This window comes from Clarias gariepinus, chromosome 4, assembly GCF_024256425.1.
Source record: "Clarias gariepinus isolate MV-2021 ecotype Netherlands chromosome 4, CGAR_prim_01v2, whole genome shotgun sequence".
Lineage (NCBI taxonomy): Eukaryota > Metazoa > Chordata > Actinopteri > Siluriformes > Clariidae > Clarias > Clarias gariepinus.
Genome location: NC_071103.1, coordinates 8,041,125 through 8,058,266, shown reverse-complemented (window position 1 = coordinate 8,058,266; position 17,142 = coordinate 8,041,125). Strand labels below are relative to the sequence as shown.

At 36.7% G+C, this 17,142-nt stretch overlaps 1 protein-coding gene across 1 annotated transcript; it reads right to left on the bottom strand.

The window, feature by feature from the left end:
* Nucleotides 1-32: 32 nt before the first annotated feature.
* On the bottom strand, nt 33-12,970 carry prelid3a (PRELI domain containing 3A). Its single transcript, XM_053494485.1, has 7 exons — nt 12,819-12,970; nt 11,798-11,966; nt 9,527-9,616; nt 8,495-8,565; nt 8,254-8,356; nt 6,145-6,252; nt 33-3,983 (listed from the first exon to the last, which is right to left on the bottom strand). Exons 1-6 carry the CDS (start codon nt 12,848-12,850, stop codon nt 6,190-6,192), a joined length of 528 nt encoding a protein of 175 aa, XP_053350460.1. The 5' UTR covers nt 12,851-12,970; the 3' UTR covers nt 33-3,983; nt 6,145-6,189.
* Nucleotides 12,971-17,142: the final 4,172 nt, after the last annotated feature.

Below are 17,142 nucleotides of genomic sequence, written 5' to 3'. Positions count from 1 at the left end.
ACCCAATCACAGAAATGTATAACCACTGAGTAACCATAATGGAAATAATGGGCTGGTCTGTCTTAGTAGATTAGTCACACTGTTCAGTAGGTACATTTTATTCAAATTGATCTAAATTTGACAAGATAAAATAAGCATGGTTTAAATAAAAATAAAACAACTTTCTAAACAGCAGCTTTATGTATGATAATGTAAAAAATGTTTATGTGCAGTGTTGAAGATTGGTGGCTCAGTGTTCGGTTTCTCGTCTGCCATGCAGAAGGTCCGGGTTCAATTCCCAACTGATGCCCAAACTATAGCTACTCAAGCTAGTTCAAAAGCCGTGATAAAATAGGAGGGTTGTGTCAGGAAGGCATCCGGTATAAAACCTGTGCCAAGTTCAGATCGGATGGTCCCCTGTGGTGATGCCTTGACCGGAGCAGCTGAAAGACTAACAACACTTAGTCAAAAGAAATGTTAGGGAATCTACATATTTTTAGCAACTATGTGAATTTGGGTCACAAGCCAATTGTAAATTCTTGACTAGGAGTGTTCTGTAAGGCAATTAATTATGTAAAGGGTTTGCAGAATTCAGCTTGTTATTACAAATAAAGTTCATAATACTTATAGTAATTCCTTATCTTTCAACCAATTAGCTTAGTATTAACACAAAAAGGAATGAATTGTTTGATCTACACCACCTTCCTTGGGATTTGGAGCTATTTATCTGGTCATCATGCTGTAGACTCTGTAGAAAAAGCCAGTCTAAATCCCCTACAGCTTCATCACAAAGAATGGTAAATGTCAGAAACCATCCAGAAGAAAAATCACACTTCAGTGCACGTTACAAACAACAAGAAAGACAGATGAATGTAAAACATTTAGAATCTAATCATAAAATAATTCGTCCAATTTATTGTTCTCATTAACAGCAAAATCTAGGCGAGAAAACTAAAAACACTGATAAAACTTTTTGAAAACCAATTTAATAAAGGCTTAAACTGTGGATAACAAAATTCTATTTTATTTGTATAGCGCTTTTAACAATTGACATTGTCGCAAAGCAGCTTTACACACTCAAAAGAATTATTTATGTTTGGCAAAAGCTGCCACTGGTTCAGTAGTATTTAATGTATCATGGAACAATTTACAAATACGTATTCTTTACTGTTAGAAGCAATATCTGAAAATAAAATACACCATAAAGGCCGAACATATGTGGACACCTGACCATCACGCCTATTGTACACCTACAGTACATCCCCTGTGGCCAAAACACTTGTCACAAACTCAGAAGCGCACAGATGTCTGGAGTGTTTTTATATGCTGTACAATTACAACTTCATTTCTCTTTACTGGAACTAAGAAGCCCAAACCTGTTCCAGCATGACAATGTGCATGTGCTCAAAGTGAGCTCCATATAGACATGCTTCGTAAAGGTTGGAGTGAACGCACTCGATTGATGGGCACGATCCTGAAACTCAACCCCACTGAAAGCATTTGGAGTTAATTGGAATACCGACTGCATCTGGGGTCTCCTTACCCTAAATGCTTAATTTCACTAGAAATTCTCTTGTAGCTGCCTGGACACAAATCCACGCAGCCGCTCTCCAAAATCTTGTGGCAAGACCTTCCAGAAACGTGGAAGTTAATATAACAGCAAACGAGGAATAAATCTGGAATTGAGGGTTTAACAAACACATACTAGTGTAAAGGTAAGGTGTCCACAAACCTTTGGCCACATAGTGTAGTGCAAGTGAGATCTCTTAATGAATTCTAAATGTGCGCAAGCAATTTCTCCAGCTCTACAGAGCGTGTGCATGAAATGAGTTTCAATTTGTACATTCGTTGGTGAAAGGAAAAATTGCTTTGCCAGAAGAACACTGGTCTTAAATCTTACAGTACTGTATATAGCGTAATATGCTTTTTAAAATTGACTAGTAGTCTTTTATAAAGGATTAAATGTAATTAGCAGGGGTTCCTCTGGATGCTGTACTTATGCATTAATGTGAACATGACGAAGACATGCAGAAGGTTGTTGCTTTGATACAACAGTATGGCAAATAAAAATACAGTGGAAATATTTGTGTGATATACTGGGAAAACTGTTTGCGTTTTCAGCTGGACCCTCATGTGATTTATCTTATATAGATGTTAACAGCCTTGGGATATCCTTGCTTCAAATAAAACATCCTATATAAAAGTACAACAAATAAATAAACAAAACACATACATATTTCTTTGTAACATTTTTGCTGCCATTAAGTTTTATTATCATGCTGCGTCTACTATGGCAACGAACAAGAAACAGTAAGAAATACAATCTACGCCAGAACCAGGAGTTATTTTAACATAGTACAGCAAGGAGACCTGTCACTTGTGCGTCCCATCAGTACACTAAGAAAAGAGTGTTTAGCAAAAAGTTTCAAGCATGCATTTTAGCACCAAATACGAGGTTCTTCAATATGTTCCTCCTTATGTTAGATGGTAGACCTGTCACAGTTATAACACATCGGCTGACAAATGACTGCAATAAACAGTTTAAATGTCTATCATGTTGACTTGCAGCCATTTAAATTAATGCACATGGTATTAATTGTGGAATAATGCACATAAAAAGCTATATTTAATCATTTTCTATATCTCTTATCCTGCACAGGGTCACGAGGGGCCAGATGCTTATCCCAAGGGACTCTGGGCTTGAGGTAGGGTAAACCCTAGATGGGCTGCCAATCCATCGAACGTGCACACACACACACACACACACACACACACACACACATACACAGTGGGCAATTTGGGAACACCAATTAACCTAATCTGCACATCTTCGGACTGTAGGAGAAAACCAGAGTACCCAGAGGAACCCTGGCAAACACAGGGAGGGAGGGCATGCAAACTCCACAAACCCGAGGGAGGGAATAGAACCCTCGACCCTCGAGGTACAAGGCCATAGTGCTGTGTATAGCCCTGTACATTTTATGTTGTCTTGATTAAGTTACAAAAAAAGGAATGCAAATTCTTTTAATATGTATGAACTGTGCAAGAACATTTAACCGTTTCAATGCTAATGGTTTGAATAACTGTGACGGGCCTACTAGTAATAAACAATATGTTTCATTTATACAAATGATTACACTGATGGCTGGTTTTTATTTCTTGCAGTTTCCCATAAAGCACAGTAAAATATATATTTTTTAAAGTAAACATTATTTCAAAGGGCTACAAGGAGGCTGTGCATTTTCTTTTCATTGCACAAAAATGCTTGCTGATGGTGACATGCTTTATATAAATTTTTCCCAAAATAACTGTTTAACTGTCAATTGTGCACTGGTGGGATGATACACGTAATGCATTATACATTTTTTGAAAACATTGATAATGAACTTATACAAGAAAAACAGGTATATAATAAAAAAATAAAAAATTAATAATAAATAACGCTAGAGCTTGTTTTAGCTTTAACATTGAGCAATAAGATTCTTCAATAAAAATAAATATAACGTCTTGCATCTGATACTACATTAGTAACACAAAAGTAAAACGAAACAAACGAGAATGTGTAAACATTTTGGGGTAATTGAATTATTAAGTTAATAAGTATTAACATCAATAAATATTTATAAACAAAAACAACAAGTAAAAAAAAACACTTAATGACTAAGAACATAATAAACATGCTTCATGTAACACGGACAACAACTAACTTACATAATAATCCTAATGGATACCCGAAGATTCTTACAAGGAGGTAGTGAGAGCATTTGAAGTGCATATTACCATTCAAACTAAATAATCCATACTTCCTTCAACAGTGACTTCAACTAGTGTATGTACGCTTAAAAAGGAGATTTCCACTGTGATGCTTCAAACATTGAAAAGAAGCTCACACTTACTGTACAATAGGTGTCTACAGTAGGTGTAAACTCGGTTGAGTTAGATGGGGGTTCCAGCGCTGGTGAAGACCAAATCACACGCACACGCTCACACCTTACTATTTGGCCCTAGAGCAGATAAAGTAAAACAGACAGACTGTAAATCACTGTATTTATAATAAAACTGTGAAGATGGCGTGTCTGTGCATTTGCAAAAAAAGAATTTGGTGAATGTAAGATGAGCAATACAACACATCAAAATGGTTTTTGGAATTTGCGTCTGTCGGTCTGTCTGAGCCCACATCACGTATAAACTATTAAATGAATTTTAATGGGGTGTTTAGAGGTGTATTTGTCCGAGCTAGAGGTAACGTATAGGCTTTGTGTCATGGCAGTCGGCCCACGGGAAGAGAGAATATGCTCATTTGAAATTTACATGGAAATTTATAAATAAATAAATAAATAAATAAATGAATGAATGAATGAATTAATTAATTAAATCAACCATGAAAAAATTATTAGTTCATCTCAAAATTCAACAGATGGCGCTGTACATTTTTAATATGTGCTTATGAGTGTGCAATTGAAATTTACTTAATAAATGTGATCTCGCACCTTTATTCCATACACTTTACGTTAACACTTAAAATTTTTAGTTCATTTCAAAAATCAACAGAGTGTGCAATCACATTTTAAAGTGCACTGATCAGTTAAAGTACGCCTGCCGATTTGCGATAACTAGACAATTTCGAAGTCGTGGGCACAGGTAGTAAACACACATTACCAATCAAAAGTTTGGACACACATTCTAGAACAATACTTTTTTTTTCTTCAAAACTATATATCAACACATGGCATTAAGTAACTCACTCACTCACTCACTCACTCATCATCTATACCGCTTTATCCTGTACACCGGGCCACGGGGACCTGGAGCCTATCCCAGGAGACTTAGGGCACAAGGCAGGATACACCCTGAACAGGGTGCCAATCCATCGCACGGCACCCACACACATAAACACATTCACACGCTCATTGGCATTAAGTAACTAAGCAACAAAAACAACAGTCAGCTGTTCTTGCAGTACAATAGTATTGCCAAGTGCATTTGCAAATCCCATCAAGCACCATGACAAAACATGAAGACCATCTTTCATGAAGACCTGCCCGGGAAAGCAAGACCAAAACGTACTGTAGCCCTGCTGCAAAGGAGAAGTTCATTTAGAGTTCCCAGCATCAGAAATCACCAACTAACAAACAGCACCTCAGATTAGAGACATGATAAAGGCATTACAGAGCAGAAGTAGCAGATGCATATCAGTATCAAACGTTAAAAGGAGATTAGTACATATTTTTAGATGCCATCTGCATTGTTTCACAACATAGAAAAAATAATAATTATTAAAGATCATGAAATTAGAAGGTGTGTCCAAACCTTTGCATGGTACTGTATATGTGTGTATATACAGTAAAGGTATATGTACTGTATGCATCCACCTAACCATTCATGCCCATATATAGGTATCCCTAAACTGTCACAAAGTTGAAACCGCCCAATTATATAGAATGTGTTTGTATGCTGTAGCACTCTAGATTAACTTTCTTAGAACTAAGGCACCCAAACCTGTTCCAGTATGACATTGTGACTGTGCACAATGCAAGTTCCATAAAGTCACGGTTTGCCAAAGATGATGCGGAAGCTTTCAGCGTTGACGTCAACCCTATTAAACACTTTTGGGACTTTTTTATACTCTTGTAGCTGGATGAACACAAATCCCCTCTGTCACACTGCAAAGTGATACGTCCTCAAAGAAGACCGGAGGTGACACTAACAACATGTGGGTATGATGGTCAGGTGTCCACAAACAAAGTACTGTATATATTACGATTTATAATGATAGTCAACGTTTATGATAATGTTTATGGATAATTGAAAATATAAACAGTCTTGATTGCTATTATATTCAGGATTGTATATTGTGAAATGTTCATATTAAGTTGGGAAAATAACGTTAGCTAATATTACTTACTTACTTTTTACTACAAGAGCTAATCCTATAAATAATAATAATAATTATTATAATTATAATAATAATAAATTTAGGGCTGTGATTTAAACAAAGATGAAACACAAGCAATTGATGGTAGGTGACCAAATCTGTCATGTCCAGCATGTTGGACGTAATTACATGATACATCCGTGTTTTAACACACAACACAAGGCAAATATTAATGTCAGCACATGTTCATGTAGAAAGCACTTACAAAATGCATTTTAAAACAATTTTACCGTTTTATTACTGAGGTGGTAGAGATTATTGCTGCTCAGCATACGTCATATAAAAGGTACGTTCTCCCGTTCAGAGTTCTTAATGATCCACTCAATGGCATCCCAGCCCTGGAGAGAGGAAAGACACAACAGACGGTGAAGCAAGTTTAAGCATCAGTAACCATTCTGTCCCCAATCATTATTCTTTTTCAATTATTGTAATATTAAATGATTAATATCTTTTTTTTTACTATCTTCATTCTGTTTTATTATATTGTGTTATAATCAGTGCAATAATCTTTCTGCTCTCTTAACAATTTACATGAATTGTGTTTTAATATGAACACCGTTTCCACTTAAGCTCAGTGATTTCAATGTCGTTGATTTGTAGCTTATGATTGAGGAACTATAGAACTGTGATATATTGGAAATGCACAAAAGTGCCATTCACTTCATTTGAACTTTAGCAGAAATAACATAAGAGCCTTAATATTTCCACTTGCATTTTGATGTAAAAAAAATCCACACTTGCAACTGTTTATGATTGTATTTGCTGATGATCGACATACACTGAACTACACGTAATAACTGCAGGCAGTTTCATTTCCTACTTTGTCAAGACTTTTTTTCCCCCCAGCATAACATTTAATTATAAAAAATTATTTGGATAAGATTGATTTGGAAAGTCTGTGATTTCAAACTCATAATCTGAACAAATTAACATTTTAGTTTGTACATTCATTGGATCTGGCAACCCAGAACTGTGCGATTCTGGAAATGCATGGAAAATTGCTGAGCGCTTAGTCAGCACTTTGGTTTTGTTTGTGTCATTCCATTTATAAAATACCAGGAGGTTGGTTTTTTTTCCCTCCCAACTTATTTTTTTTTATAAGTGGAGCTATACTATCTATGGTGCAACGTAATGCTGACTCTAAACTGATCAAGTTCTGTGGGGTCAGGCGGTGATCTAATCAGAGTTGATAAGTCTGGGAGATTACTGACTTACATTACTGATGTAAATGTACTTTTATTGAGGTAGTGCAGCAATGTAAATACCTTATTACTATAACACTCTTTAAAAAAAAAAAGGCCGTCTATACTGTACATGCATAAATTCATTATTTTACAGTTTTAACTTTCTGCATTTCTAAGCAAGCTATTTTATCAGTTTAAAAAAAAAAGTAATATTTTTAAATTTTTACACCCACTCACAGCCGTTCTCAGTAAATCTGCAGAGCAAAACCAAATCCGTGTGCTGCAATTCTGTATTATACCAGTACAGTAAGCTATTTTTGTCTGCCTGATTATATTTCTGAAAGGATTTGTTCATGTTCTTTTAGATTATAAATGCTGGTCCAATGAACAGAATAAATATATTGCAGATTAAATATATTAAACTATTATCTATTCATCTATAATCAGGTAATGTATAAAATCATCTGGGGACACCGCACCATGCTGTAATATCTTTATAAAAAAGCATATTGTTTATAAAGGAAATTCCTCAACCGCGTAAAAAGTCTGATTTTGCAATCCAGGCAAACGAGAAGTAGTTTGGAGCTGCCCCTTTATAAACCCCACGTAAGCCATGTGATCGCAGAGGGTATTCCAGTGACTGTAGCAAGTCAGAAACCGCAACAAACACAGTGGCCTGTATAAGTATTACCACACCTCCCACAACTTTTCCACATTATGTAGCGTTCGAATGTGGAACTGAAACAGACTCGATTGGCTCCGGGTTCTTGAGTATGTCATAAATGTACACAAAAAAATAATCAAAAAAATAGTCCATAATATTGAAGTTTAGGGAAAAATTCATTATAGTCTGCAAAATTATTTACAAGTAAAAATTGTGATGTTATGGAATAACTATTCACCCCTGTTGTGAAATCCTGAAATTAGTACTGATACAATCAGGTAACATAATAGTCACATCATTAAATGAACGTAGTATAGCTGTGTGCTGTGTTATTTTACTACTATATATCTTTAAATATTGCATGTTGTGTAAACCAAACAGTAGAAAGACAAATTAGGTCAATTTCTATTTCTTACCCAACAAAATATTCAAGGGGGTGAAAACATACGGCACTTCTCTTTAATTTAATTATAAATCAGTACTTTAATTACCTTTCTTGCATTAGCAGTCATACTAAGCGCCATCAGACTCTCAAGGTAGCTGCTCAAACTGACTCCTTTCACTGTAATTATTGCCTCTTGGGTTAAGATTGTTCTGTTAATAAGGGAAAAAAATTAATAAAAAAAGAAACAAATGCTTAATCAAGAATTTAAACAAGGCCAAATAATAATAATAATAATAATAATAAGTCTGCATGAATACAAAAGAATAATAACCAATGACCAAACTTACATGTCTGGGTTTTCAGGATGTGGTCTGTAAACAAGTCTTTCATCTACAGACACTAAATTTGTTAGGGTTATCTAAAAAGATCAATCAGAATTATTGTTAATATCTCACATTTAAAACTGTTCAGGAAGTAACACATTTGCATTTGAAGTTATCCGCAGCAAGACCACAATGCACAGATGAAGTCAGATGTTTACCTACAGAACACTTGGGTTAAAATCATGACAACTGATCTTTTTAATAAACTATACATGAGTTTTTGCAAGTTGGTTAGGATATCTTCTTTATGCAATTGTTTACAGATCATCATTACACAGTTGTGATCATTTACATGATCACAATTCCAGTTCACAATGCTGGTTCATCCTTGGGAGCATTTCCAAATGCCTGAAGGTACAAACAGTCAGGTCTGTGCAAACAGTACTACGCACCTATAAACACCATGAAAGGAAAAGGCTATTGCTCCAACCCTGCCAAAAAAACCCAGACTATGGTTTCCAGCTGCACGTGGTGATAAGGGAAGCCAACAAACCTAACTCAGTTAAACCAGTTCCATCAGGAGAAATGGAATAAAATTCTAACAAATTATTGTAAAAAAAAAAATTTTTAATAAATAAATTTAACTCAATTTAAACACTTTAAAGGCAATGCTACCAAATATATACTACATGCATGTAAACATCAGAGCCACTGGGAATGTGATGAAAGAAATAAAAGATGAAATAAATATTTCTCTCTACTATTACACTGACATTTCATAAGTAGTGAGACTAACTAGCCTAAGAAAGGGAATGTTTACTAGGAGTTAATGTCAGGGATTGTGAAATACTGCGTCTAAATGTGTTTGGCTAAACCGTATGTAAACTTCTGACTTCAACTCTATGAGGCAGAGGGTGTTGATGTACACTGAGCTGCGGGGATAATGGGACCAAGACTTCTTTCCTCAGCCATGTTTGTAATGACATTTTACATCCAATGAACAATAATAAAAACAAGTACACTTGTGGTAGTCTTTTCTGGTCTGTCCGTACTCACATTTGTTGAGCAAAGCTCCATTTTCTTCTCTTCAGGATCAACAATGGAATGCTCTTTAATGTATGTAGTGGTGCGACTTGTCCCCAGTATCTACAAAAACAATTTTCATGATTATTATTTAACTTAAAATAATGCATGCCAATAACACTTATATAAAGGCCATGTAATGGTCATATAAGTGTTATTGGTAAAGGCCAATAACACCTTTGCATACATATCTATAGTCATATATACACCCATAACATTTACTGTAATCCACCTGTATGATATTATGTTGTGTCCATAAAACACCTCAGGTTGGTCCTCCATGAATAGTGTTTGTTTCTCCAGAACATCCCAGAGATGCTTGAACAGACTGAGATCTGGAGAATTCGGAGAACTCTCAGTCATGTTCCTCAAACCTCAAAACATTTTCAGTGTGTCACAGCAGGTATTATCCTACTGAAATAGGCCACTATTTCCATGAAGAGGTGTTTGCATCTGCAACAATGTTTAGAAAGGTGTTTTTTTACAGTTTGTGTCAAAGTAAAGTCCACAAGAATAGTAGGACCTGAGGTTTCCCAGCAGAACATCACCTAGAACACCTTCTTCCCATAGTGCAACCTGGTGCCATCTTTTCCCCAATTAAATGACGCATAGATACCGAGTCACCCATACCATGTAAAAGAGAAACTGATTCATCAGACCAAAAGGCCTTCTTCTATTGCACCATGCTCCAGTTCCGCTGCTCATATGCCCACTGTGGGCGTTTTCAGTAATGGACACGAGTCAGCATAGGCACTGAATCTGGCCTTTGTCAAAGTTACTCAAATCCTTACACTTGCCCAGTTTTCCTGCTTCCAACACATCAACTTTAAGAAACCTACTGTTTATGTGAACCTGATATACTGCATTGATCTATATCCCTTGATATGTGCCAATGCAACAAGAAAACCAATGTTATTCACATCACTGGACAATGGTTTGAATTGGTTTACATGGTGTAACAGAAGTCTCTATTTATATGGGATCAATAGTTTCAAGGTTCTTGGGTTGGTAATGTACAGTACTGTAGCTCTGTGTAAAAAAAAGAAAAGAAAAAAAATATATGACCTCAGGGACACCCAAATCTAAGCCCACTTGATTTTTGCCTGTGGCTGCCATTGAAGGCCAGGAAAATGTACTGGGAAAGATACAGCAGATTTAATTTAAGGGAACACATTCTAAATGAATATAAGACCAGACCAGATGTAACTTGAGTGACATCCAATTTTTAACCCATAGGGTTTAATAGGATGTTAGCCCATCCTTTGCAGCTATAACAGCTTTAACTCTTTTGGGAAGACTTTCCACAAGGTTTAGAAATGTGTTTATGGGAATTTTTGACCATTCGTCCAAAAGCGCATTTGTGAGGTCAGACACTGATGTTGGACAAGAAGGCCTGTCCCACAGTCTCCGTTTCAATTCACCCAAAGGTGTTCTATCGTGTTGAGTTCAGGCCAGTCAAGATCTTTTACACCAAACCTGCTCATCCATGTCTTTATAGACACCTACTGGTGTGCAATCATCACCCAGAAGAATTGAATATAGCTGCAAAGGGTGGGCCAACATCATAATTAACCCCTATGGATTAAGATTTGGATGTTACTGAAGTTCATATGCATGTGAAGGCAGACGAGTGAATACTTTTGGCAATATAGTGTATGTCAGCATTTCATTTTGAGCTCCGGTAGATAATAGCCCTTTGTTATTTCAGAAATATTGTTAAGATACTATTGGGACACACACAGACACACACACACACAGTGGGGACAAGTCTGAGACCTCAAGTAAAAACGCTTATTTTTAATTTCTTTTCTAATCGAATACAAAAGTTACTAACTACTTAAATGACAACAACCTGAATAAAAAATTGATTCTTAGAAATATTTGCATGAAATTTGGTATTTGTTGCTTCAATGACAAATTTAAATTTTATTTGTCACATACACAGTCATACACAGTACGAAATGTAGTGAAATGCTTTCCTGCATTCAAGCTGGCAGAACAAGTTTGTGCAAACTTTTAAATCCATTGGTGTGTCACCTGAACATACGCTCCTAAAGAAGACATTAGGCATGAGAAAAAAAAATTACTTTTTGTACAACGCAGTTTACAATATCTTAAGATATCATACACTTACTTTCTTTGTTTTAAATACTTTTGAAAACATAAAACCCCACTGGACGTCACACAGTGTTACAAGCTTACAGATTCTCTCCAACGGTTCCTTTAAAAGACAAGTCTGCTCACCGCTCGCACCACACTTGGCAGGCCCCACTCGGTGCTCAGCAGCCGATGACTGTGGAGACGGCCATGATTGTCCAGGTTCCTGTCCAGGACATCCACTCCTACCACACTGGGGTTCATGGGATTGGGGTACTTTCTCATTGCTGCTTTGATCACTGTCTCCCAGGGATAGCTAGGAAAAGCAGATGAAACAGGCACATTAGTGTAGTTTTGTGTGGTTGTTGTAGGTTAATTCCTTTCATTCGGTCATCACCTATACCACTCATCCTGTGTACATAATTGTGGGGGACTCAGGGCATAAGACTGATAGACTGGGTGCCAATCCATTGCAGGTGACACACAATACAGGCAATTTGGGAACGCCGATTAACCTAATCTGCATGTCTTTGGACTGGGAGGAAACTGGAGTACGTGGAGGAAACCCACCAAGCACGGCGAGTACACCGAGGCGGGGATCGAACCCTTGAAGTGCAAGGAAACAGTGAAGCCACTACGCCACCAGACAACATTGTTGCAGTTTTTTACGGCATATTACTTCAGCCCATCATACGCAACTTTAAAGGAAGTGAATGACATTAACAATGGCCTTTATTTTTGCAGTATGCCTCACTTTATCTGCTAATTCATGCAAAACTAATAGGCAAGGTCCTTTTACCCAATAAACTGATGCAGTGTAATAGTTAAACCAAGCATAAGCACTTAACAACAATCTTACAAAAAATGGGGAAAACTGATAGAGTATTTTTACAACAAGGGACAGCTTTAGTCTTGATTTCCTCATCATAACCTTTCCTAGAGAATGTCAAAGTGAACGGACAGAATAAAGGAACAAATAATTGACGCAATCAATCTCTGACTGGCCATTGTGTGTCTCTAGGTTACACTGATCACAAGAAAAACACACCATGATCGTAATATGGTCTTATATTTCTATTTACACGGAAAGGTTTGTCTTGCAATTAAGACTAATTATATAAATAAATACAAAGAAATGGCCCATGTGCTTAAAAAGAACTCGTGCTACCCGAATATGTGTTCCGTGCTCCAAATCTTCATTTCTGCAATGCTATAAAATTAACCGAAAACAAAAACAGTGACTATAAAAAGAAGAACATTGAAATAAAATTGTCTGCTGTTTTTTCTTCTGCCGGTAGCATCACAACAGCACCCTGCAGCGACTTCCGTGTAGCAGAGCCCGCCCACAAGCCGGGACACCGACCAATGGCAGCTCGCCTTCAGCCACATCGCACTTCGCGGCCTTTCGTAGATCATTAATGCGTCGAAAATGCGCACACAAAATAGCGCCGTGCTGTGCCTGGATCCTGCGTCAACTATTTCAGTGTTTAATCTTTTGACACCTCACGCACACACAACTCTTGTAAGATTATTTATCATTTATCAGCTTTATTTATGTTTTATTCGCGGATTTTTTTGTTTTGTTTTCTGCGCTGAAAGTGACTGGTTTTAAGGGATTACACTTGTTGAAGTACCATTATTCCTTATGGACACTCTGGTTACCAAGCAACCACTCAGATAGCTTGCAGCATCCAAGCAAAACAGCACAGTCGGAGCTGCCAACTTTTTAGAAAAGCTGGGCCCTATACATTAGAGGACTTATTGGGGCATTTCTTTCTTTATCTATATCCATTGCAGAATTACAAGGGCCCTCCTGTCATTGGTGTCCTGAATAGTCAGTCAATCCACCACCCCACTATGACACCCCTCAGGGCAGTAAAATTATTCATTACTGATTGAAAGGTGGGCAGTTCGATCCCCAACTCCACTAGGTTGCCTCTGTTGGCCTCCTTGAGCAAGGCTCTTAACACTGTCCGCTCCAGGGCTGCTGAAAAAAAATGCCTAACCTTCTGCATTACCTGGCAGACACCCTTATCCAGAGCAATCTCATTTAACATCTGAGCAGTTGAGGGTTAAGGGTCTTGCTCAACTGCCCAACAGTTGCAACTTGGTGGTCATGGATTTTTAACCTGGGAGCTCCCGAATACATATTCCACTGCCGTTAACCACTTTGCTACTCCTGACCTTTAGCCCTGACTCCCCATGTAAGAGAATGTATGAGGGCAGAGAGGAAACATTAAAAAAAAAAAAAAAGGAAAATAACAATTATCTAAATTATAGGATAGTCCACTAGTCCTGAAGGTTATAGAGAGAGCATCAACAATTTAAAGGATGCTTTATTGGCATGACATACTTTATATGGCCAAGACTTAGAATCAAGTCATAAAATAAATGTGTATATATATACATTTTAAAAATTAGTTGACACTAGTGATAAAAATGACTGAAAATGAAGCAAAGCTGGCAATGGTACTACTACTGGCAATAATAATAATAATAATAATAATAATAATAATTCACAATCATACATGCTGCACAATATAAAGAATATAAAGTGGGATTGTGCAGCATGTATAATTGCTAATCTCTCTCGCTCAAGATTCAAAGGTGCTTTATTGGCATGACAAATATTTACATTTGTATTGCCAAAGCTTAGAGATAAGGCAAAGGAAAAGAACAAATAATAAATGTCTTATTAACGCTTGTTAGCGTTTGACTGCTTTTATAAATATAAGTGCTACATGATTAAACCCCATGCAAATATTTTAATGTAAGTGTAAATAATCACATGTATTTCCCTTCTTGGATAACACTCACTCTTTAATGTTCCAGGTGGTGTATAACTGGCAGCAGGGTGGCTTAGTGGTCAGCACCGTCGCCTTGCACTGCCAGGGTCTGGGTTCGATTTACGCTTCAGGTTTTGTTTGCATGTTTCTCCTGTGCTTGGTGTGTTCCCTCCTACAGTCCAAACAGAGCCGGACAGTAATGGAGTACATACTTGAGTACAATTTTGAGGGATCTGTACGTTACTCAAGTATCATTTTTGGGGAGTACTCATGACTTTACTCAAGTACATTTAAGAGGCAAATATTGTACTCTTTACTCTGCTACATTTCCATCCATAAGCGTGAGTACCCGCTACATCTTCTAAAAAAAGAAAAATCTCAGAAACCCTCAATTTGTTCTTTTCCTCTCAAAAATTTGATTGAATTGAAGTACAGTACACACACACACACACACACACACTCCTGCCTTTGCCACATTTTCCCCTGCTTTTGCCTGTATGTCAATGTGAGAGGAAGGGGCTTAATATTGTCACTCAAATGAGCGGAATTGTATTTTTCCTTATTTGTACACTGACCTAAACACAACTGATTAGCTGATTTTCTTTAATCACTTAACCACGGTCAGGTTCAGAGGTGTGTCAGAACATTGCTATATTGCCTTTGCTGGTTTAGGTTTATAGATTTGATTAATGAAAAAACAATGAAAATCACATGTACACACAATTGTTAGCTGAATTTTCTTTTCTGATATTACACATTAATGTAAGCTGAGCATTTGCTTTGATGTCCTTAAGTATGCGGTGTGTTTAACACAGTCAGGTACAAATGTGGGTGCAAAAAATTCCATTAAAACTCTAGCAGAGGTTTGTCAGAGCGTTGCTATTGTTGTGCTATTGCCTTGTGGGCAAGTGAGAAATGTTAAATAAAGCAACATGGTAAAAAAAAATTACTTACATTCCTCAAGGTATTGACATTAACATTTTTTATAACTCCATGTAGGACGTTTCTGTACATAAATGTAAGAACTGTGGCAGTAGTAATGCAATATTTAGAAAATGTACTCTTGTATTCTTGATACTCAAGTACTTTAAAAAACAATTACTTCAGTACTTTTACTTAAGTAGACATCTGACTGTAGTACGTTTACTTGAGTAAAATTTAGCAAGGGGTATCTGTACTTTTACTCCTGTGTACTCTGTCCGCCCCTGAGTCCAAAGATATGCAGATTAGGTAATAAATTGGTGTTCCCAAATTGCCCGTTGTGTGTGTGTCCTCAGATGGATTGGCACCCTGTTCTCTGTGTTTATATTTACATTAAGTCTCCTAATGCCTCAAGTCTCCTAAAATAAGCTCCAGGTCCCCTGTGACCCTGTATACAGGTGAATCAGTGAGTGATGTGTGTCATATAGTTGATCTTTTCATCAATATTATAATTATCCCTTGATCCCTTAATTGGCCTTTACACAGCTGTAAATGTGTGTTAATTTCAACCAGATTGCACAAATATTATTTCTCTCTAAATTGAATAAAAGAATAAAAGCCGCTTATAGCTGACTCTTCCACAGATAATTGTTTCGAACATGAAAGCGTGATAAATTTAAAGCTCATTGCGTCAGAGTTGGCAGCTTTGAAGAACAGCGTATCAAACTCAAATCCGCAAAAGGCGACTAATTAGATTTAGACGCTATTTAGATTGATCAACTCAAAACGGCAAAGAAAGGCTCGAATGCCTTCATGAAGTATATGGGTCAATGACGTGACGCCCCCTTTTTCTGTCCGGGTTAATTTTATTTTGCAGAAAAAAACTAAAAAATACATAAAAATTTCTCATCTACTTGTTATACCTTCTTTACCTACTAAACCACTCTAACTTCTCCAAATTTTTAAGTTTTTCATCATTTTTCTGCTATCCGAAGTGCCAAAACACCATATGGGGCGATCGTCCGGCCTTGACTTTATTTAGGACAACTGGTTTAAAAACACTTTAAATCAACTTAAATATATCCCTTTTCCTAGTTGGCATAATTTTAAACATGTTTTACATCCATTGACAAAACTATAAAGCATTTGCTCATATATTTTTATCATGATGTACAAACGAATGTTGTCCGAATTATGTTGATTCTATCCATTTTATCCGGGGCGACCATCAACAAACCACAATTTTGGGACCTTTATTTTAAAAAACATCTCAAGGATGGGATACTGCATCAGCCAGACACAAGTGAAGACCCCCTGGAAACAACTGTATAGTAAATCAGTCTCTCTCATATAGTAAGAAAAAGCTATTTTTTAACGGCTGTGATGTCGTAGTCACTTTTGGTCATCATGTGGGGCGACCACCCCAAAACTGTGAATTATAATTTTTTTCCACAAATCTATATTTTGATGATAAATTTGATAGTGCTTTGTCACTAGAAGAAGCTAGTTTGGTTTCTGAGGCTAACTGTTAGCCTGTTATACTTGAGTAAACTTGTAAACATCATATGGGGCGACCGAGTATCCTGTGGGGCGACCACTGCTAAGTGTTTTAAATGGTAGATATATGTCCTATATTTGTAGTTTTCATATTCGATACATCAATTATATACATAGAGTTAATTGTTTAAGTATAATTATTTGTATATTTTATCTTTTTTTTCTAAATTCAGCCATTTTCCATTCCTTTTATGGGGATAAACATTTATTTTAACTGGATAATGAAGG

What these genes read in the sequence shown, in the direction of transcription:
- prelid3a (XM_053494485.1), bottom strand. Translation starts at nt 12,850, where the DNA reads ATGAAGATTTGGAGCACGGAACACATATTCGG. An exon ending in TGCCAAGTGTGGTGCGAGCG is followed by an intron (nt 9,617 to 11,797) that starts GTGAGCAGACTT and finishes TTGTTTTTGTAG; the next exon opens with ATACTGGGGACAAGTCGCAC. An exon ending in TGGAGCTTTGCTCAACAAAT is followed by an intron (nt 8,566 to 9,526) that starts GTGAGTACGGAC and finishes TGATCTTTTTAG; the next exon opens with ATAACCCTAACAAATTTAGT.